We start from the raw sequence: 24,475 nt of genomic DNA, 5'->3' as shown, positions 1-24,475 counted from the left end.
AACGAAAAGTAGTAGTTTTCTCCCCTACAAAACTGCTTAGTTTGAAAATATAAATAGATTTTTTTTTAAAAAAGAGGATGTTTGTAATGACCAGTGAAAACAATATAAATCTCCCAGTAGTAATGTCAAATTCACACCTCACTCACAACTTGTTAAGAAGATTCATTGTCTTTTTTTCACCTTTGTATCAGTGTCAATGTTGCTTTCACCTCCAAAAGAGCTTTTCTCAAATTATGTTCATTTTTTAATTCTGTAGAATACCCTTTTGGAGGGTATGTCTTCCATATTTTCCCCTTAGTTTATTACTTCCATTAGTTCATTTTTATTGCTGGCCCAGTTACCTTTTGGTGCTTTTTTGACAACAGTGGGACAGACGCGCTATTCAAGGTCTCTGTGTCACTGCTTATCCAGATCAGAAGAGGCCCCTTGGGAGAGAAAAGGAAAAAGAAGAGGCATATGAGCTTTAGTCTATTGCTGCCCCTTGTTTCTCTCACCTCTATTTTGCCCCAGTCATTTTGCATTTACAGCTTTTCCTTTTCTCTCAGTCATCCAGACAGGAAAATTACTTGGCGGACCTTTGGTAGCCTCTTCTGATTCAGTGCCAGTCCAGACAGGTAACCCTGCAGTATTTCTGCTTCCCTGACATCATTAGTAGGGCGCCTTCTGTAGCTGCCTAGAGCAACTTTCTAAAACTCCCTCAGTTACAAGCTAAATTAAGTGATTGAAGAATAATATCTCAATAACTCCCTTCCCCTAAATTGAGATGTAAGTCTATTTTGAATTAGTTAGAGATTGTAATAGTATTTAAAGGTTGACTCCACCCTTCCTTTTGTGAATGTATAAGCTTTACAAGATTATATATTCAGCTTTCACATTTTTCCTGTCGCTGAATTAAACTGAAATTAGACATTTTAATATTTTTTAAAAGAAGAGCTTATGGGTAGAAGAAATGTTGGTTATGGACTTTTAAAATCTTAAAACACACACAAAAATAAAATATTAAAATGCAAATTTGGTATAGAATGAATTTTCATGTTATGGAAATAAATAGCATCATTTAAAACAGATTTTATAAAACAAAGTAAAGTTTATACATAATTTTCAACTCATTTTAAGCTAAAGGGAATTTATATCAAGCCATTTAAATATTTGTTATCTACAACTTTTGCTTTAGCAAGATATTTAAAAGTTTCCTAACTACACAAAGAAATGTTGATTTTTAAAAAAATGATTGTTTTTAAATCCTATTTGAATGAAAATGTTTTCATAGTTTTTTTAACTCTTTCTGTCATTATAGGAAATTAGAGAAAATGATATTAAGGGGATTCCAATAAGCTATTTAGAAGTTCATCCAAATGGAAGGCGTTTGTTAATCCATGCCAAAGATAGTACTCTGAGAATTATGGATCTCCGGATGTAAGTAGATTTAAATGGTAACAAAATAACCTTAAATGTTAGTCTTTCTAATTAACTGGTTCATATGGATCAGTTTTTTTTATTATGTATTTGAACATTTTTAAAGCTTTGTCATTTCCTTTTTTAAAAAAAATTGTCCTTTTTTGTATTGAATATTCTATTTGCAGTCTTTAGTAAAATAATACCCTTTATCTGAATAGTAGAATTAGCAGTTATATTACATGTAAAAATTACACAAAATGCATGTTATATTACAAGTAAAGATTACACAAAACTCATGGCTGGGTCAAAGGATATTTCATCCAATAAATTAACATCAGAAACAGTTAGAATTTAGAACAATAGAACCCAAATTCAAATTCTGCCTCTTCCATGCATTAATGCCTTCATAATTTTGGTCATATCATTTAATTTCCTGTTTCCTCAGTTTCCTCTCTGTACAGTGATTGGATCTGGGGTTCCTTCCAACTCTGAATCTATGTTTTTCTCTTTTTTTTTTTTTTTCAAACTAAGACTATTGAGGGATCATATACTTAAAAGGGAAAAGCAAAAATGGGATTCTTTTTTTTTTTTTTTTGGTGATGCAGTTGGGGTTAAGTGACTTGCCCAGGGTCACACAGCTAGTAAGTGTTATGTGTCTGAGGCCGGATTTGAACTCAGGTACCCCTGACTCCAGGGCCAGTGCTCTATCCACTGCACCGCCTAGCTGCCCCCAAAAATGGGGTTCTTAAAGGCAGAAAGGGCATATTTTCTAAAGTTAGCTTTTATCCTTCACAGTAATATTCCTATAGAACAAATGAGAGGTTGCTATTTTATTGAATGTGAATTACCAAAAAAAAAAAAGGTATTTTATTTTTAATTAAGCAGTTTTAAAAAATCATTCTCAATTTACTAAAGAAATACTACTCGGGGCAGCTAGGTGGCACAGTGGATGGAGCACCAGCCCTGGATTTGGGAGTACCTGAGTTCAGATCCGACCTCAGACACTTAACACTTCCTAGCTGTGTGACTCTGGGCAAGTCACTTAACCTTAATTGCATCACTTAAAAAAAATACTACTCGGGGGCGGCTAGGTGGCGCAGTGGATAAAGCCCCGGCCCTGGATTCAGGAGTACCTGAGTTCAAATCCGGCCTCAGACACTTGACACTTACTAGCTGTGTGACCCTGGGCAAGTCACTTAACCCCCATTGCCTCACTAAAAAAAAAAAAAAAAAATACTACTCAATGCTAGGTTACTGTAATAACCCAGGCATGAGGTTATGAGTCTGAACCATATGCTTTGCACTGTGTTTGATGATACGAATTTTAAATTATATAACTTCAGTATATGTAACATATAAAACCCAAGAATAATGACAACTCTAGTAAAGACCAAATGCCTCTAATAAGGGCTCAATATCATTCCAACCCAAAAAGAGGAAAATTTTGAAGGAAATTATATACATATAGACTAGATATGACAATTTAAAAATTATTTCATGTGAATGATATTCTTGAATTATTTTTTAAAAATTATTCTGAATACTAATTTTTAAAGATGACTAAATGATTACATGAAGGAAATAAAGATTTATTAGATTATTTTTCTTTTTAGATTAGCAACACGGAAGTATGTAGGTGCTGCAAATTATAGGGAGAAGATTCATAGTACTTTAACACCATGTGGGACTTTTCTCTTTTCTGGAAGTGAGGATGGTATAGCATATGTTTGGAACCCTGAAACAGGTAAGAACTTATTTGCATCTTGATAAAATAAATGAAAAATATAGCAAACCTGAGTACATATTTAATGTAATGTTTGTTATTGTTATTCACTTATTTTTAGTCGTGTCTGACTCTTTGTGACTCCATTTGGATTTTTCTTGGAAAATATTCTGGAGTGGTTTTCATTTCCTTTTCCAGTCCATTTTACAAATGAGGAAACTGAGGCAAACAGGGACTTGGCCCGGGTCACACAGCTAGTAAGTGTCTGAAGCCAAATTTGAACTCAGGAAGATGAGTCTTCCTGACTCCAGACCCAATGCTCTATCCACTGTGCCACCTACCTGCCCATTTAATGAAATAGTTTCCCAGAAAATTTCAAGTCCAAACTTTTAGTATTATTTTTGAAGGTTATTGATTTTTCTTCATAAAGATGAGAAAGATGCTAAGAAAACTAATTTCATATTAAATTCTGTTTTGTTTTTTCCCTTTCTTATTTCTTTCCTAATTTGCTATTTTGGCAGAATACTTCAATAATGAGTTCTCTGAACCCATCTACTTAAAGTACAGTCCTGTAGGAAGATGGTATCTCAATTAGAATAATATTACCTGAGGAAAATCATGTATTTTGTATTGATGTATGTCTATATTTTTAATATAAATTTTATAGCAGGGTAAATACTGTTATTCAAAATTATAAGTAAAATACTTCTCAAAATATACAGATTAAATAATATCTAATTGGAAATTTTAACTCAAATTGTTCAAATTCCTTCTGCTTGTATAAGCTTTTAAAATTTGATTTATGCCTTACCTCTGCCTTACCTGCTTTATAACAGAAAAGTTTAAACCAGAGCTAACGACATTCATTCAAGAAATCATTTGGGGGGCTTCATGAAATGGAATTTAAATGTTCTTTTTGTCTCAGTTTATTCCTTGTTCTGTCCATTGTCTGACATCCATTAAACATGTCTTGCCTTTTTTTACCTTATAGGAGATAATTGGTTGAGTGTGACAAATTATTTATTTTGTAGTGTGAAATGCTCTTGAAAATCATTGTAAGTAATTAGCTCAGGTCACATAGTAAGAGATGTTTCAATGTTGAGGAAAAGATAAAATCAAATTCCTTTACTTTCCATAGCCTAGATTTTTTTTCTATTTTAATTCCATAGGAATTTAACCAGGCCTGGAGTGAGGAAGACTTATCTTTCTGTGTTCAAATCTGGCCTCAGATACTTACTAACAGTGTTACCCTGGGCAAGTAACTTAACTCTCTTTCCTTCAGTTTCTTTATCTGTAAAATGAGCTTCAGAAGGAAATGGCAAAGTGCTCCAGTATCTTCCAAGAAAACCTCAAATGGGTTCATGAAGAGCCAAACATGACTGAAATGTCTAAACAACAACAAAAATCTATATAGAAACCTCAAGTCTTTAGATTCATGATTTCTTTTTAAGTCCAGCTTTCAGAGTTTATTAAAAGCCCAGTAAACTTTACCTCTTAAGTTAGATTTTCTTCTAAAGGAAAAAAAAAGTTATATACTGAAAAATAATTGCTTAAAATGACTATATAAGACATAGTATAGACTTTTTTCTAATTCAGTGAATATATTTTATTCAGTCTTATCACTCTTCTGTTTTTGTTCATAATTTTCATTTTTATTCCCTTGATCCTCATTTCTAATAAGAGCATTGTTTTCATATGATTCTTAGGTTTTACTTTTCAGTGCAAGGAAAAAAGCACAGCCTATATTTGACTGATCCTCTACTTTATCTTCATCCCCAACTTAGAAATGGATTGTATTCCAGAAATTATGGAATTGTTAGAATGCATTTTTCTATAGAAATGTCCTTAGTTAGGCTCCAAAGATTGTACATTTAAATTAGATTATGGGGGCAGCTAGGTGGCGCAGTGGGTAGAGCACCAGCCCTGGATTCAGGAGTACCTGAATTCAAATCCGGCCTCAGACACTTAACACTTACTAGCTGTGTGACCCTGGGCAAGTCACTTAACTCTAATTGCCTCAACCCCCCCCCCCCAAAAAAAAAAATTAGATTGTGGCTTAACAACAATGTCATAGATTTGACATCTGGAAGCTTTCAGCCAGTAGGCCACTTTGGATTACAGAGATTTTTGGATAGCAGAAGGTTTTATTCTTTAAACATCAAAACTTTTAAAATGTTAATTTTTGTGAAGGTAACTTTTAAAAATATATTAAATGATGACCTGTTAAGCAGAATATACCAAACACAATTTAATATTTCTGTTTTATAAATCCAGTTCATCATTATGAACACTGGTTATTTCATTAAACTATAATACAATAAAAGTCCTAGGTTATGCCAGGCGTGAGAGGACATTTAACCCTGCACTATGTGAATGTACACTGCTGTATCCTTTGGAGTTGTGTTGCTTGCTTTGCTTTTATATTTTTATGTCTCATCTCTTCCCATATCAGACCTGTCACTTTCCCCCCTGCTTTTCTAACTTTATAATTTACTTCTTATAATTTTCTGTAGGCTTAGAAACCAGAAAACCAAGATTGTTAGTTAGCCTGGGTATGAGAATAAATAGACCCTGAGTAAGGCCCTGAGAAGATCATCTATGAATAAAAGTTGTGAACGTTATCATGTATAATTTGCATAATCTCTTGTTCATGGTACCTCTTAGATATAGGTAAGAAGGCTAAACAAGTGAGTCTGATCTAAGTGAGTTGTACCAAAATAATACTAATTCATTCACCTTTCATAACCTTGTTTCTGTATGAAAACTTTACCTTGCCTTCCATTTCAGAATGCTAGAAAAACATTATCCTCATCCTCATCATCAAGTATTTATTGAGTAGCATAATGCAGCCCCATTTATGGGAATGGCTCCTTTCTCTCCCTTCAACAACACCTCCCCACTCCTCTTCCTTACCCACATACACACATACACCAAGTATATGCAATAGAAATTGGGTTTTTGAGGCAGTAAAGGGTGGGATAGGAAACTGTGTGTAGTGATGGTGGGGATTGGAGACATTCCAGCAGAGATGTGGTTGAGAAGTGAGGCCTCAGGCAAGCTAGCTATTGGTTTGTGTGAAATATTTGTAACTAAGATGTTCCTAAGTTATGAACTTCCTGTGTAATTCCAATTACCTCTAGGATATATGAATTGAGGATAAATAATTAATTGAATGTATATAGTTACTTAAAATGCTTTCTAAAATATTTGAATTATTCAAGATTTTAAATATCAGTTAGATGACAATATAAAAATATTAATAAGATAGTTGCAAAATACCTTTGTGCATAGGTTTTTTTGTGAATATAAGCACTGAATCTTAGTATTTATAGTATAACACAATGTTTTGAGAATAAAGTGGAGTGTATAAAAATGGGCTTTTTTAACCTCAAAAGAAAAATAAAGCTTCAAAAGAATTGACTAATCTTATTGTTTCCCTTTTTAAGGAGACCAAGTCGCAATGTATTCTGACCTTTCGTTCACATCACCTCTTCGAGATGTTGCTTTTCATCCATATGAACATATGGTGGCATTTTGTGCATTTGGTCAAAATGAACCAATACTGATCTATATTTATGATTACAAAGGTAAGACCCCACCTAATAAGTAAAAATACACTAAACAATAAAAGTGACATTTAGTAGAATTAGGCTAAACTTCAAGAAAAATTTGCAAACAGTAAGAACTATTCAAAAGTAGAATCAGCTGCCTTCATGGTTAGTGGGTTCTTATGAGAATCTTCAAGCAAAATCTGGATGTCCCACTTGTTGAGTATGTGGAGAATATTCTTGTTAAGGTATGGGTTGGATTAGGTTTCTGTGATATATAAAGATGAGACCCACGAACTTTGAATTCTGGTGAAGACTCATGCTCAGTAGCAACTCATAGTGAGTTGAGGGAGTAAAAGATGTTTGATTTTTTTTTATTGTTGTTATAAAATTTGTCACTGTGATGTCCCAGAAAGACTGCTAGTTTGGGCATCAAAGGCTTAGGGTCTATGGCCTGGCTCGCCTGCTTTATTAAGCCATGTGAAACACTATTTACTCCTTCTGAGTCTATTTCCTTACTTATGTAACATACATGACAATCTTTGCACTACCTATCTTGGGGGGGGGGGCGGGGCAATGAGGGTCAAATTGACTTGCCCAGGGTCACACAGCTAGTAAGTGTCAAGTGTCAGAGGCCATATTTGAACTCAGGTCCTCCTAAATACAGGGCCAGTGCTTTATCTACTTTGCCACCTACCTGCTCCCTGCACTACCTATCTTAAAAGAGTGCTATGAAGGTTGAATGAGATAATATATGTAAAGTGGTTTATGAACTACAAAGTGCTACATAAAGTTATTATGATTTTTTATAAGCATGATTATTACAGAAAAATAAAAATAGGAATATACTTATATGGAAGGAGTAGCGAACTTTGTATGGATTCAGATATACAAAGGAAGTAGTTTGTAAATCGAGCAACTTACATTTTCTTTAAAATTATTAGGAAAAGACTTTAAAATAAGTTAATTATTTTGTGTTTTAAATGAAATTATAGATGCTTACTTTTAATCAATCATGTAATATTTTGATTAGGTTGTCTTTGGTGTTTGACTTCTGTGTATACCAGTAAAGCTGTATTTTGGTGGGGGGTGGGGGGAGGGCAGTGAGGGTTAAGTGCCTTGCCCAGGGTCACACAGCTAGTAGGTGTCAAGTGTCTGAAGCTGGATTTGAACTTGGGTCCTCCTGAATCCAGGGCCAGTGCCTTATCCACTGTGCCACCTAGCTGCCCCCAGATATTATTTTTTAAGTGCACAGTATATTCAGTACCCCAGGCACCAGGGGTGAAAAGACAAAAATGAAACAGCCTGTGCTCAGGGAGCTTATAGCCTAATGGAGGAAAAAACATGAACTCTTTTGTCTCTTAAGTATGACCCTTAGAGAGCAGATACAAGGTAACCTTGAATAGGAAGACACTTGCAGCTGGAGGGAGGGACCAACAAAAGTCTCTTGCAGAAGATGACCTGATTTTTGAAGGAACCAGGATTTCCAAGAGGCAGAGGCATGGAGCAAGAGTGTTCCAGGTATAGGGAACATAAAGTGGAAAGATATGTAGATGGGTGTCTTATGTGAGCAAAAGCAAGTAGTACAGTTTGACTGGACCAAAGAGTACACGTCTCTTGTGTGTGAAAAGAAGGGGACATTTGTGGGAGACACTGTGGGAGACAGAAACAAGAAGATTTGGCAGCTTATTGAATATGTGTGGGTGATGTCAGTTAGACCTTGAGGATGACACATAAATTGTAAACCTGGATTAGTAGAAAGATGGTACTGCCCTTGTGAGTAATAAGGAAGTTTGGAAGAGTGCTGGTTTGGGGGGGGGGAAGATAATTAATTCTGTTTGGACTTGTTGAATTTGAGATGTTTCTGGGACACCCATTTTGAAATGTCCAATAGGCCCCTTTTGATGTAGGTCTAGGGCTCAGGAGATTATGGCAAGATAGATATACATATCTGGGAGTTATCTGTATATAAGTGAAAATTCAATCTGTGGGAGAATGATTTCTTTAATGGTTAGTGGTAAATATCTCATAGATAAGAGAAATAAATCATAAACCTAAAATATTTATAGGATGTAAAAATGACTAACAAATTAGATGCTTCTTCTGAAAAATGACTTTTTAGTAGAATTGTTAAATATTAAAAGCAACGTCATCAGTTTTTATAAAAGGCCACTTTTATAAAAATCATTTCCAAAAGTCTTACTGGGAGAAATATGAAAATAACTACTATATTTTAATATGTATTTCTTCCCTAGCTTATCATATAGAAAGAAGCTTAATTCATGCTTATTAAATTAAGTTAAATTGAATAATCAATAACCTGTCATCTAAGTGCCTTCTTTTTCTCATAATTCATGTTGTTGAACATTAAGTTCAAACCATGGAAAACTTTTTATATCATAAAAAACATTCCTTCTGTAGTCTTGTTCAAACAAGCTTTCTGAAACAGTTCCCTCTCTGTGTCCAAGATAAATGTTCAGATAAGTACTTTATAATTGAACCTATTATGCAGGATGGTCATTTTACATCAACCTGTAAAAGGGAAAAGATTCTATGCCTATAGTTTTTCAGGATTTGTTATACTGATCTTTTTGACCTTTGATATTTCCATCATCTGCCTCCAACAAATCATTTCAATCCTAATAATTTTTATCATTGAATTAGCTTTGTTCATTATTCATTCATTCTCACCTCTGTGCAGGCACATATGTTGTTCCCACCACTTAGAATATGTTCCCACCCCCTCTTTGCCAAAGCACGTCTTTTCTTATAAGCACTGCTCAACCTCACCTTCCTTGTAAACTCATTCCAGACTAATATTAGCTGGCTTTCTTTGCTTGCGCAAAACCCCCTTCAGCATTTATGAATGCATCTCTGTTTGACAGTAATAAATATAAATTCTGTGTAATTTATGCTTAAATGTCTATTAAGTATTATTTTATCTTTGTTGTATTTATGTGTTCTGCCTTACATTTGAATAATAGTAGCAATAAAAATAATTTATACATTTATAGAGAGCCTTACAATTTTCAAAACATGTTACACATACATTACTATATTTGAGTCTCCCAACAAACTTTTAAAATGACCAGACAAGTACTAGCCTTATTTTACCAGATAAGAAAATTAAGTTTTAAGAACCTCAGTTGAATTGCAGTGATGGCTTTTAGGAGCTGACCTGGGCAGGGAAGCTGGGTAATCATTTCACTGTGCTGTGGTACCTGTTAGTTCCTTTGATTTCCTTCAGCTTTGTGGATTTGGCTTTCTTCCCATGCAAAACCTTCAGTCCTATACTAATTCTGGAATGGAAGATGTCACTGATGTTGCCATGGATCTCATGGAAACTCAGAGAAAGTAATGATGGAGAATTAAGTAAAGTGGCCTGGCTCAGACTTGCAGTTTTCAAGCTAGTTGTTCTACCAGCTGGAACAAGGAGTAGCACCCTGGATAGCAGAGGAAAAAGCCTTAGGAAGCATCTGTCCAGTTCATTCCGTGTGTTTATGAAATCCAGTTTTTGCACTACCCTACTTTTAGTCTACTCAACCTGGGAACTCACCATCTTGATTGGGGACTATGTACAAATTTACTTAGCCTTTAATTACATGTCAGTCTGCCATCCAACCATCTGTTGTACCTCTACATGCATATCCCTTTACACTCCCCCCCCCCCGTCCCTTTCCATCTCTGTCTCGGGTGACAGTAGCTAATAAATAGTATTAATGCTTCTGGAAAGGGTTTTGTCAATTAGAATGCCCTATGGATCACCTTGCCATCCCTGTTGTTCACACAACTACTAGAACTGTGGCCACCACTTCCCTCTATGTGTTATCTCTCTCTCCCTTTTTGAACCTAAGCTTTTTGAGGGCTGAGAGTGTGTCCCTTTTTTCATTTGTATCCCTAGCATTTGGCACACTCCCAGGCACATAGTAAGCACTTAATAAATACTTTTTCACTCATTCATTACATTCATTCATTATTCATACTAAACAGCACTGGTTGTTCCAACACAGAGAGTGCAATTTTTATCTGCTGATTGGGTTCTTTCAATCTGTAGGGATACAGTTAAATATGTTTTAGAATATTTTTTAAATATATTAAATTAGGAACCTAAAGACTTCCTTTAAAATACCTTATATTTGGAGCATTGTTTGTGAGATCTATTTGCTTATCTGCCAAATGAAGGGAATTCTTAAAATGGATGATGCCCATGTACCTCCTTTCTACATTATGCTTTCTGGATCCTTTCACTGTTGGTGTCCTCATTCCCTAATTGCTTTGTATGTAGCTCACCTTGTATTTTTTCTGTATGAACTTACAAATGAACATATTGTCTTTCGCAATGGAATGTAACCTTTCTGAAAGTGGAAATTATTGCATTCTTTGCATTTCCAGAACATAGTAGACACTTGATAATACTCATTGAGTGATGGATGATCCTTATGAAAATTTATAGCTTTAAATCAATAATCCTTTGATCTTTATAGTTCCATTTTTTTTTCAGGGCAATGAGGGTTAAGTGACATGCCCAGGGTCACACAACTAGTAAGTGTCAAGCGTCTGAAGCTGGATTGGAACTCGGGTCCCCCTGAATACAGGGCTGGTGCTTTATCCACTGTGCTGCCTAGCTGCCCCCAATCTTTATAAATATAAATTGATCCTTAAAATTTTCCAATAGGCACATCAGTTGACTGTTTCATAAACAAAAAAGCTTAGTTACAAATTAGTTAAGGGAATTTACCTGTGATTTAAAGTAAAAAGTTAGGTAGAAAGGATAATCCAAACGCCCCAGATCTTTCCTTATTAAATGTATCCCTGCTTATCTAGTCAAATATATTTTGAAGTCTAACTTGAACAGTATTTATCACTATTAACTAAGCTTCTGTAGATCTTTTGACTTATAAATATTTCATTTTAAAAATCAAACTCCTGCCTATTATGTAAACTTTTTAAGAATATATTTCTCTATATAAATACTTTAACATACTAATCTAATAAAAATTTAATACAAAGTATTCTGTAAGAAAAGTTAGAGTGGTAGAGAATTCAGGCATTAAAGGTGTTTGTTAAACTAGAATTGCTCTTAAATCTAACTTTAAGTGAATCTTTAAAGTTTCTAAAACTTCAACTTTGGTAGTTTTAGGTATTTTCATAGCAAATGGAACAAGCATGTGTGTATATATATATATATATATATTTTTTTTTTTTTTTTAAATCATCTTAAGCAAGCTCTCCTGGAGACCACAATGGTAACTAAATGTATCACCCATTTTTCAGTTCTAGCAAAATCTGTGAAGAGTCAGCATACCTCTTTCTCTGTACTCATATGTTCAGCTTGTGGGCTTTTGAATCTTTCATACTACTGACTTTTTGCTTTTTTTGGTAAGAAACACAATTTTTACTTTCAGAAGGCAGTTCTATTGTGCCTGGTGTTGAAAGGGTTAATCATATGGTTATACAAGATTTAGTCACAAGGTACCACAGATAATGTACTTTTTAAGATTCCCATAACAGTAGTAGTTAGAAAAACGGTTTCTTCTGTTTTAAATTTATAGAGACTTGAACAATTAATGTTTTAGTTTTTAAATTAATATTTAAACAGCACAGTGGCTTCCTCTCTAGTACAGTGCCCCCCAGATAGTAAGTAGGTGCTCAAAAAAGTTTGGTAGTGGTAATTTTGCTTTGAACTGTCTAATCTCATTTATGAACCAATTTTAAGATTCAAAATAATTAATGCTTTTACACCATGTACATATAATATGTACTATGATTATTACATTTCCTGTGCTTAGTAAACTTAAAAACTGGATCTCTTCGCATTTGGGGAAGTTCTTAGAAATGTTTTATAATTATGCAAAGTGAACCATTTATGTCCACTAGATGGCACTGTCCCCTCTAAGTCACCATTATTCTATACTGTTTTCATTTTGGCTGACACATGTTGAACCCTACCTAACTGCTTTAGCTGATTAAAACCCTTGGATGTTTTTAAAAAAATGAGTCTTGTAGTCTTTTCCACTGTAATTAGGCAGCATCCTAGCTACTGGAATTTGCATCTTAATTTACTTAGTATTATCCTCATAATTCGGCTGATTATGATATCCTTTATCACCTAATCCTATAACATACTATTGTGCTATTAAGATTTTTTGTTACACTTCAGAATTAAATGAATTTTAATTGTGTGAAGTATTCTATACCTTGACTAAGAGTTGTCTCAGTTGTTATAAGCTATGAATAGATGTTATCATCTCTTCTTTCATTATTTTTTTAAAAACTTTTATTTTTAAATGTAATATAATAAACGTTAATTTACTTAATTTTATGTAGACACTGGCTAATAAATTAGCTGCTACCATGGATAGGAAACTGGAGTTCAGAACAATGTCTCTCACATCTATTAAGTTTGAGGCTTTTACTTTCCTTCCTCATAAAATGTTTTTAAAGATTCACAAAAAATTGATTATAAACCTACAATTTTTTCATATTTCATATCAAGAATTTTTTCAAAGATCAAGAATAAGTTATATTTGCTTTTTAAAATTGGATAAATTATAATTATACAAAATTATATACTATTATACCGTATTTCATTATTTGAAAATGTTTTTCACTTAATTAGTTAACTAGTACTTCTACTTCAAGCACAATTTAAGTTGAAATAAAGATTTCATAAAATTAAAATTGTATGCAGTTACCTTTCCTTCAAGGTTTGGTTCACTTTAATTGAAAAGCATCAATTTTTTTTTTTAAATCGAAATGCTTTTCTAGAAATACTGAGGATGGGTGATTCAAAAGGAAACTCAGATATTGTTGTTCTCACACTCATACAAAGTTATTCAGTAGGAAATATAACAGATTCTAGGTCAGCATATTTTAGTATGTTGTCAGTATGGTATAAAGTGTGCAATGAGACTGCCACAACTTTTTAAAGCTGGTGTTGGCTATGACTATTCCTACAGAATTTATTATAAATTCTTCACAAACTATGTGATTACATTGATCACTGATCTGAAAGCTCCGATTAGACAGACTTGAGGACATACATAGGCTATACTGCTGGAAAGCACCATTATGTAGTTCACCTCCCCCACCCCCCATCCTGGCCCCCTTTATTTTAGAGACTAGGAAACTGGGGCCCAGAAGGTTAAGTGTTTTATCTAAAGCCAGACCCATTGTAAACAACAGAGCCAGGATTTAAACCCAGGGAGCATGTGAATTGGACCTTGAAGCAAGAGAGGGATTTCTGTAGTCAGAGATGTACAGAGGAAGAGAGTCTCCAACCCAGACCTGGGGACATTGTGACAAAACCACAAAGATGAGCAGGCAGTACAGGAATGAAGAGTGTGCGCGTCTGGCTACAACATAAATAAGAGTAGCATGAAATAAGACTGGAAAGGCAGGTTCAATGCTTAAGGGGTTAAATTATTAACCATGCCTGGTCTCACAGGTATTAAGTATTATAGGTAGAATTTGAGACTCTGTCCTCTTGAGGATAAGAACACTCACTCTGGTATATGTTGTTATTGCTGTTGCTGTTACTGTTTTTGCTGTTGTTGTTGTTGTTGTTGTAGAGCAGCTAGGTGGCACAGTGGAGAGAGTGGTGGACCTGGAGTAAGGAAGACTCATGTTCCTAAGTTCAAATCTGGCCTCAGACACTTACTAGCAGCGTGCCCCTGGACAAGTCACTTTACCTTGTTTGCCTCAGTTTCCTCATTTGTAAAATGAGCTAGAGAAGGAAATGGCAAACCACTCCAGTATCTTTGCCAAGAAAACCTGAAATGAGGTAATGGAGAGTCACATACAACTAAAAACTCAACAACAACAACAACAACTGTAGTAGTCTAATGGAAAAGAATTTAGGGCCTCAGAGTGGTTCCACAGGAGTGGAAAGGTAGAGACAGATTTTGTAGAATCAGACTTACTGAATTATGGTGCCTCATTACATATGTGAAATAAGAGAAGGCTTGAGGTTCAGTTAGCATTTAAACCTAGGTGATAGTGGAGATGGCTGAGCCATGGTAGAGTCATTCCTAGCTGGTTCTGTGACAGGCAAGACAATTGCTCCATCTGTTTCTTCATCTTCAAAATGGGAATAACATCTTCCTCATATATGTTATGTGGTTCTTTATAGGATAAAATGGGAATAATGGAAAAGAAATACAGTGAAAAATATTTAGGCCTTACTTAATACAAAATATTATTAGCAAAACAGTTGCTGTACTAGGAAGCACCAAGAAAACTCTTAATATTTTCCTTGGCAGTATAAAGGTGAAGTCTAGGAGTAGCAAGTATAGTATTTTAATGGCAGAGAAATAGAACATCAGAGAGAAGGCTAGCATCTATTTTGTAAGAAACTAGAAGATACAGTATTTTGCAAACATTAAATACTTACTATGTTTAAAGCACTGTGCTACAAACTGAACAAATCATGCCCTCAAGCGAACTTACATTACACCCCCAGTTTGAATCTAGGCCACATATCCTAATGTGAGATCTCTTTGAAAGGAAAGAAAAAACATGTAGATTTGCATTAAGAAATAATGCACTTGGGGCAGCTAGGTGGCGCAGTGGATAGAGCACTGGCCCTGGAGTCAGGAGTACCTGAGTTCAAATCCAGCCTCAGACACTTAACACTTGACTAAGAGTCAAGTTAACACTTACTAGCTGTGTGACCCTGGGCAAGTCACTTAACCCCAATTGCCTCACTTAAAAAAAAAAAGAAATAATGCACTAATGATAGGATGCACTTAGGTTTTATAGAGGCCGTCTTTGAGTAGTTGGTAGAGGAGGGGGAGGGTAGAATATGACTTCTATTTGGATCAATATGGTAGTTTGACCTTGAGATCATTTGACCCCAACATATTTAAGGTCAGCAGGATGTAGAAGAAATAATACTTGGATCCAAGAGACTTGAGTTTTAATCCTGCTGTAAGCATTTAATAGCAATGTGACCCTAGGTGAGTCATGTCACCAGCTTCCTACCTTATGGGGTTGTTGCAAAGAAAGCTCTTTGTAAGCCTTAAAGTTCTATACAAATGGAAGGAGTTATTTAAAGGTCCTGAAGAGTGGTAGTACTACCCAGCCATCTTGGGTGCTGTGAGACTTAGGACCCAAAACTTCTTGAAGTTCCATGAACAGTTTTATGAATGTCCCAGATCCTGCTTGACATTAGGTGGTTTAGCAATCACCTTCTCCTTAGCATTCCCTGAGTCCCTCAGCTGTAAATAGTAGAGCAGGATTCTCCAGAGTTAGGTCCTAAAGCATATTCAGCCTGTGAGCACTCTAGAAGCGTGATTACTTACTCTGCCCTTACATCTTGGCAGAGGATGAGGAATGAGGGAGAATTCCAAAAGGTATTGCTTAGAAGGTAGCTTAGCTTTGAAATTTCCTCTTCTGCATGGGAGGTGCTAGATCCATTTTTATCACTGATAACATGCTGCTATGTAAGAGCCGAATGTTGAAAAGCAACAGATGAACCAGTCGGTTCAGTTCACTCAAATTAAAGAGGACTGCCAGCAACAACAGATCTCACACAAAAATTATTTGTAAGCTTCAGAGTAAACCATACTATAATAAATGTGCAAAGCATTTATGGTTTATACCCATAGGTGAGCTGCTATTATTTTTTTTATGAATTCAAATAAGAGGAATATTACAGTTTAAGTAGTGTAGAAGTAACTCTTACAAGCAGCTAAGTGGTACAATGGAGGGAACATCAGGCCTGGAGTCAGGAAGACCTGAGTTCAAATTCAACCTCAGATATTTCCTAGCTTTGAGACCCTGGACAAGTCACTTAACCCTGTTTACTTCAATTTCCTCATCTGTCAAATGAGCTGGAGAAGGAAATGGCAAACTACTCCAGTATCTTTGCCAAGAATACCGCAAATGGGGTCATGAAGTGTCAAACATGACTGAAACAACTGAACAACAGCTCTTGCTTATAAATAACTCTTTTTGGTTATATTTTCACATGAAAAAATAGTGGTGCAATCAGTAGTGTCACTTGGAAAAGCAGATAATGATAATATAAAATATTCTATCCGTTTTTAAAAAATATGTTTGTAAAGAAAATTCATCATAGACAGAATGGGCCTAGTGGATTGAATACTATATTTGGAGGTTAAAAAGTCATAGGTTCAAATCTCAGCTCTTATACTTACTACTTATGTGATCATGGACAAGTCATTTAACCCTTCACAATCTCTTTTTCCATAGGCAAGACTTGAACTCAGGTCTTCCTGACTTCAAGGTTTGTTCTCTTTCTGCTCTGCAACCTTACTTGTATTATCAGTAAAATTAGAAAGTAATCTGATGTATGATAAATAGTTTAAAAGGCCTTTATTAAAATTTTATTAGAAAAGATTTCTTTACATGTAATTCTAAAATATTTAATCAAATCAATAGAAATATCTTGTTAAAACTTATTAGAGGGGCAGCTAGGTGGCGCAGTGGATAGAGCACCGGCCCTGGAGTCAGGAGTACCTGAGTTCAAATCTGGCCTCAGACACTTAACACTTACTAGCTGTGTGACCCTGGGCGAGTCACTTAACCCCAATTGCCTCACTAAAAAAAAAACAAAAACAAAAAAAACCTTATTAGACGTTAGTTTGTTTTTTAATAGTAGAAACAGAATTTAGACCTAGAGGAAAGATTCATTCAATCCTTGCTTACCATCCTAGTTCAGGACATCATTATCTAGATCAGGGATTCTTAAACTTTTTCCACTTGCCAAATATTTCCCAACACACACTTTCAGTTATGTGATCCCCACAGGGGGGTGCGACCCACAGTTTAAGAAGCTAGAGTCTAGAGTATGATACTAGCCTTCCACCTTATCTCTCCTTGTCTCCAGTGCTTAGCACAGTTGTCTGGCACATAGTTAGGGACACAATACATTTGTTTGATTTGTTTTTGTTTTTTGGTGGGTTTTTTTGGTGAGACAATTGGGGTTAAGTGACTTACCCAAAGTCACACAGCTAGTAACACAATACATTTGTATTGATTGATTGATTATTGATTATCTCTAGCCTTTTTATCCATCTTTCACAGTGAATGGATGGATGGATGGATGGATGGATGGATGGATGGATGGATGGATGGATGGATGGATGGATGGGTAGGTGGGTGGATGGATGGATCGATGGTTGAACGAATGAATGAATGAATGAATGAATGAATGAATGAATGAATGAATGAATGGAAAAGCAATTCATTCACTGTTTACTTTGTGCCAAGCACTGTCTGAAGCACTAGTAATACAAATAGAAAAGGCTAGATAGTTCTTTCAAGGAGCTTACACTCTAACTAGAGACAACACATAAAAGAGAGTTGAGTAGTAGAGCAGAAGAAAAAGTCCAGCAATAGGGCATACAACCAGCACCATCAGTTCATAGGGTACATTAACAGGTTAGGTATTAGTTCCCAGAAGTCTGGAGGACATAAAGACAGGACACAGAACACAGTAGGAGAGCAAGGTGGTAAAGCTTGGTGGTCCTCCATCTCACTGGAAGGATTAAAGTGGGTGAGTCATCTAAGCTGTGTGAACAGTCACATCACTCTCTCCTCTCCCCACCCCCTGAGGAGTCTAAGTGACCAGGGAAGGGAAGGAAAGAGAATAGGGTGACCCTACTGATGGTGGATCTTCCAGGCTCAGTACCCCTGACCACCACCAGAGCATTTTTCTGAATACATAAGTTTGCTCATGTAATTTTCCTACTCATAAGCCCCCAGTGGCTCCTCATTACCTACATGACAAAAAACAAACAAACAAGCAAAAACCCTTTAAAAATGATTATACTTTCCCCTATTCCTTATATACATAGAAGGGTTTCAGTTTAGTATATTTACTCCTTTTGTCTGAGGAGAAAAGCAAACAAGGTTTTCTATCTCTGATTTTTCTCAAATTCAAAAGATTTAATGGCCCAGAGGGCTCAATTATATACCCTGGTAACCTTTAATTAAATTTGGATCTGTAAAGTGTTTTAATATAAATAATTATACTGCAATGAGTGAGTTTTAAAATTTGAATGTCTGCTTAACCTACATGTTAATTTCAAATGTCACAATATAACATTATTTTAAAAAAAACTTTTCGGGGGCATCTAGGTGGCACAGCAGATAAAGCACCGGCCCTGGATTCAGGAGTACCTGAGTTCAAATCCGGCCTCAGACACTTGACACTTTATAGCTGTGTGACCCTGGGCAAGTCACTTAACCCCCATTGCCCCACAAAAACAAACAAAAAAAACTTTTCCAGTACATTTAATAAATTATGATTACTTTTTTTTCTGATCACTAATCTAAGTCTTAACTTCTTTCCAGTTGCACAGCAGGAGGCTGAAATGGTCAAAGATTTCAATGGATCACTCACATCAACTGGAGCACATAGAAATCCAATGATTTTTAGCAGTTCCTCAGCAATGCAAGATACAATGGCATCTGCCACTGATCAATTCATCAGTGCTACTAGAGTGTCTATGAGAATGCAGAAAGTGAAACAGAAACTTGAATCTGTTACGGTATGTCAGACCCTAATAGTTAAAAAGTTGTCATTTTTATGTGATACTTAGCCCATTTCATATGCCTGTATCATTACTTCATTCTTTAAAGCTACATATATGAAGCTCTTAAAGCGGGTAAGGGATCTTTGGAACAGATCTAGCTTGCCAGAGGACCTAGGGAATAGGGATCAGAAGTATTCTTCCCCTTGGTGTGTGTCTAGTAACCTCTTAAAGGTCATCGTATATTCCCTTGTCATATCCCAGATCTCATTTCTCCAGCCAGAAGAGAATATTTTTAATCTCCATGAATGGAAAGACTAATCAATATAAACACTTTGAATTGATACTGGAAGCCAGCTGACATACTGTGAAAGTGATAAGAGCTTTTTCTAGCATGAATGATTCCTTTTTATTGTCATAACTTTTTTCATCTCACCACGTGATAATACATTCTATTAGTATTCACTGATACTAACCCATTGAGAAAAAAACACAATAAAATGACAGTGTTGAGTGTGCATGTGGCTTTATGTGCTTCTTGCAATAACTCAGAGTTCCCCGAGGATCCCTAGGTCATAAGTCAGGTGGGATTGCTTTGTACTAGAATAGATTCACCTCTCTTTTCAGGAGTCTATTCAATCATTCTTGAAAGTCATGAAGAATACTCTAGTATTGTAATATGAGTTTGCAAATTAGAATATATAATTAAATATATTAACATTTTGGTTGTTTATTCATTTCAGTTGTATCTCACTCCTTGTGACCCTATTTGGTTTTTTTTGAAAAAGATACTTGACTGGTTTGCCATTTCTCTCTCCAGCTCATTTTACAGATGAGGAAACTGAGGCAAACAGGATTAAGTGATTTGCCCAGGGTCACACAGCTACTAAGTGTCTGAGGTCAAACTTGAACTCAAGTCTCTTCCTGACTCCATACCCTGTACTCTATCCACTGTACCACCAAGCTGCCTATATTTACATATGGGTAACATTTAATTAAAAAAAAAACACACATTATAATTGACCCTCCAATCAGCCCTGTAACTTAGGCAGGATAGGCCTTATCCTCTTTATTTCACAGATAAAAAAAAATGAAGCTCAAGGTAGTTCACTGTCTTGTCACAGGTCTCATAGCTTAGAAGTAGTAGAACTGCCATTTAAATCTCTGTCTTCTCTGAAGACATCTAATGATCTTTGTGAGCTGTTGTTTTTTAAAGTAGCCTTGTGTATATATTAAAATGCATGTGTTTATTAATATATATTAAAGGACTTGATAGTTACAAAGTAGTTTCACCTACATTCTTCTCTCTGTTGATTACCAGTCACCATTTTATCCTAGAACTGTCTAGATGCAGAATTCCTGTTTATAACAACCCTGACCCTGTTTGAAAAACTCTAGGAATGGGCAGGTGACTGTCTTATAAGTCATAGGATCATAGATTTAGAGTTAGGAGTGATCTAGAAAGCATCTAGTAAAATCCCATCATTTTACTGGGAAAGAAACTGAAGCTCACAGAGGCTAAGTAATTTTCTGAAGATCCCATAGCAAGAAACAGGATTTGGAGTCAGGAAGACTTGGGTCCTCTACACCATGTTGAGAAAGCTCATCCTATTTTCTTAGCTTCTTTTTTAAAAATATATATATAATATATAGAAAAGAAGTGTTAGAAAATAAAATAGATTTTAACTAAAATATTTCTTCTCAGAATGTGTGTTCTGAAATTATAGTGTTTACTAAAAAGAAAAGATCAACGAAAGAGTACAGGTTTCATAATATTTCAAATCTAAGAAGATCAGAGGCCAAGCCTCCTGAACAAAAGAGAATAACATTCTACCATACCCCTCACATGTGAGCGTCTGGTGTGAATACTTTCAATGTATAAGGGGCTAAAATTCTAGCTATACTATCTAAAATCTAATGAGTGGTCACCAATAAATTATAAGCTTTAGCAAGAGTATTTAAGTGTTTATGTATTTATTAAAGAGCATTAGGATCAGAGAGAAAGGTAAAAATCTAACTATTTCTAAGAGACCCCATCATCCGACCCGCCACGGCAAGGTCAGGAACCAAAAAAGGAAGAAGCCCTCTGCCAGCATCCACTTCCTACTTCATGTCGTCCTCCCAGAAATGGGAGGCTCCTCAAGTTGATTGACTGGTAGCCTTGATAGACAGTACCCACGAGCAAACGTCACTTCCTGACGCCAAAGGACCTTGACCACATGGGTTGCCCTCAGATGCCTTTTCCTTATGGTGGAGCTTTCCTACAGTAGCTCTCCAGCAGGTGGTGTCATTCCAATCGTTACAAATGACATTGTTCTTATTACCTAATGAAGCATACTATTTCATTATTAGACTTGTAGCTAGAAAGTTTTATTTAATACACTGCTGAATAAAAAAATATTGCCTTTCTCTAAATTTCATATGAGTATTTCAAGCCCTGTTTCTCCCAATTCTCAACTCCCTCAAAATTAAAAAGAACTCCTTTTTAACATATAGTAGTAAAACAAAGCAAATTTATACATTTACCATGTCTGAAAATGTGTCTCATTCTGCACTTGTAGTCTATTACTTCTCTGTTAAGAGGTAGGATATGTTTCATTGTTTGTCTTGAGTTGCGGTCGGTCAGTGTTTTGATCAGAATTCTTAAATCTTTCACAGTTGTTTTCTTTACAACATTGTAGTCATTGCCCTCCTGGTTCTGCTCATTTCCATTTTGTATCAGTTCATACAAGTGCTTCCAGATTTCTTTAAATCTATCCTTTTCATTTTTTTCACATTACAATAATATCCTATTAAATTGGCATAACATAATTTATTCAGCCATTCCTCAGTTGATGAGCTCTTCCTTGGTTTTTAGTTTTTTGCAGCATCAAAAAGTGCTGCTATGATTATTCTTGTATACATAGGTCCTGTCCTATGCTTTTTAATCCATTTGGAGTACAAAACTTAAAAATAATATCACTGTATTAAAAAGGCATTCGTAGTGATTTTTTGTGTATAATTTCAGTTTGCATTTCATAATGATCATACTAGTTCATAGCTCTAACAACAATGCATTAATGTGCCTGTCATTCCACATTTCCACTAGCAATTGTCATTTGCATTGTGTGTATCATTTCTGCCAATCTGATGGTTGTTAGGTAGAATTTCAGAGTTGCTTTTATTTCTTTTTCTCTTCTTACTAGTGATTTGGGGCATTTTTGATAGACTTTTTAATACTTTGAATTTCTTCTTTTAAAAAATGCCTGTTGGGAACAGCTAGGTGGTGCAGTGGATAAAGCACTGGTCCTGGATTCAGAAGGACCTGAGTTCAAATCTGGCCTCAGACACTTGACACTTACTAGCAGTGTGTCCCTGGGCAAGTCACTTAACCCTCATTGCCCATCAAAACAAACAAATAAAATTGCCTGTTCATATCCTTTGACCGAGTATGTTTTGAAGAATGACTTTTATTCACACATACTCAAATCAGTTTATATCTTTGGTATCAGACTAACATCAGATACATTTTTTGGCAAAGAATTTTCCCAGTTTATTGTTTTTCCTCCTACTTCTAACTACCTTGATTTTGTGCAATGGCTTTCCAGTTTTACATGACTAAAATTGTGATTTGAGATATCTTTACTTGATGTCTTTTCTTCTTTTGGAAATGGTTTATCTTCTTTGACCATTTATCTTTTGGAGAATGAAAGATCCATCTCTTCAGTACTCAAATTTGACAAGTGTTATTTTGTGATAATGAGATAACACATTGTGGGGATCTCTTGTAACAGACTTTTGGGAAAAGGTGGACAAGAGTCACACAAAATGAGTAGGCATGAATGAGTTGTGGTATATATTTTGAAGCTCCTGAATTGATGAGAATAGTTTTATTGGTCTCTTTCAGAGTTTGGAGGCAAAGGGACAATCAAGGAAGGCCAAGAACCTTTGTTTGAGGCACATAGAATAATGATGATGGAAGACAGTCAGTCAAATATTTAGAGCCTACTATGTGCAGACATATTAAGCACTGAGTATACAAAGAAAGGCAAAAGATAGTCTCTGCTTTCAAAGAATTTGTGACCTAATGGGAGACAACATACAAATCACTATGTGCAAAGATAAATTAGAAATAACAGAGAGAAGGCATTAAAATTAAGGGGTATCAGGAAAAGCTTCCCATAGAAGGTAGAATTTAATCTGGATTTTGAAGGAAGTTAGGGAAGCTGGTAGACAGAGGTGAAGAGGGAAAGCATCTGAAGCGTAAGGGATGGTCAATGAAAACTATTCAGCTTTTATTTTGCTTTTGTTTTCTGTCTAGGAGAATGGTCTTTATGTGTGATTTGGGGGGGGGCAGTGAGGGTTAAGTGACTTGCCCAGGGTCACACAGCTAGTGTCAAGTGTCTGAGGCTGGATTTGAACTCAGGTCCTCCTGAATCCAGGGCCGGTGCTTTATCCACTGCGCCACCTAGCTGCCCCTGGAGAATGGTCTTTAGACGGAAATGGATAGAACAAAATGATTAGTGGAGAATTGTTACCCAAGCTACAGAACAATGTAAATGCCCTTGGTAAGTTTAGCCATTAAGAAAAGATAGCCTATATAGTGATTCTGTAGTGCCAGCATGGCTCAATCATGCTATGCTAATCTTCATTTTTTTTGTCCCCAGGATTATGAGACTGGTAGGTCAGAGGAATTCTAAAGATTTTACTTACCTAGATGTCAACAAAGTGTCTGATCTGGTCTTGCATAATCCTGTGGAAGAGAAGATATTTATTAAGTGCTTGTTGCTTTACATATAGATTATAGTATATTTAGGTGGTTTTAGAACTAGTTAAATGACTGCAATTCAAAGACTTTAATGCTTGAATTTCAACTTAGAAATGGGTCTATGAGAAAGTGTCTCAGGGATCTGTTCTTAGCCATAGGTTCCTTAACATTTTTATGAATGATTTGGTTTGAAGTCATTCATAAGGACTCATGCACATCATATTTTCAGGTTATATGAAGTAGGGAAGTGAAGTTTACATAGTATCATAGACTCCAAAAAGATCTTTGTGGGCTAGAACACTGGGGCAAATTGAATAAGATGATACTTAATAAGGACTTGGATTCAAAGATTCAATTTCTTATGTCCAAGACGGATGATATATCACTATATAGCAGTTTGGAAAAGATCTGAGGGGTTTAGCAGCTGACAGGCCCAGCATGATTCAATAGTATGATATGGTAATCAAAAAAACCCAATGTCATCTTAGACTGCATTAAAAAAGGCTTAAGAAAATGATACTATTATACTATTATACTATGCTTTGGTCAGACAAACAAG

General features: G+C 35.5%; 1 protein-coding gene across 1 annotated transcript in view; it reads left to right on the top strand.

The window, feature by feature from the left end:
* The window catches only part of AHI1 (Abelson helper integration site 1), a 238,837-nt gene that overhangs the window by 55,673 nt on the left and 158,689 nt on the right, over window positions 1-24,475 (top strand). Inside the window, exons 15-18 of the mRNA XM_043999819.1 lie at window positions 1,298-1,416; window positions 3,012-3,142; window positions 6,568-6,708; window positions 18,991-19,187. Coding sequence (XP_043855754.1) covers window positions 1,298-1,416; window positions 3,012-3,142; window positions 6,568-6,708; window positions 18,991-19,187 — 588 coding nt within the window. The remainder of the gene's footprint in view (window positions 1-1,297; window positions 1,417-3,011; window positions 3,143-6,567; window positions 6,709-18,990; window positions 19,188-24,475) is intronic.

This window comes from Dromiciops gliroides, chromosome 4, assembly GCF_019393635.1.
Source record: "Dromiciops gliroides isolate mDroGli1 chromosome 4, mDroGli1.pri, whole genome shotgun sequence".
Taxonomy (NCBI): Eukaryota; Metazoa; Chordata; class Mammalia; order Microbiotheria; family Microbiotheriidae; genus Dromiciops; species Dromiciops gliroides.
Note: the sequence above shows the minus strand (reverse complement) of the source record. Positions and strands in the feature narration are given on the sequence as shown.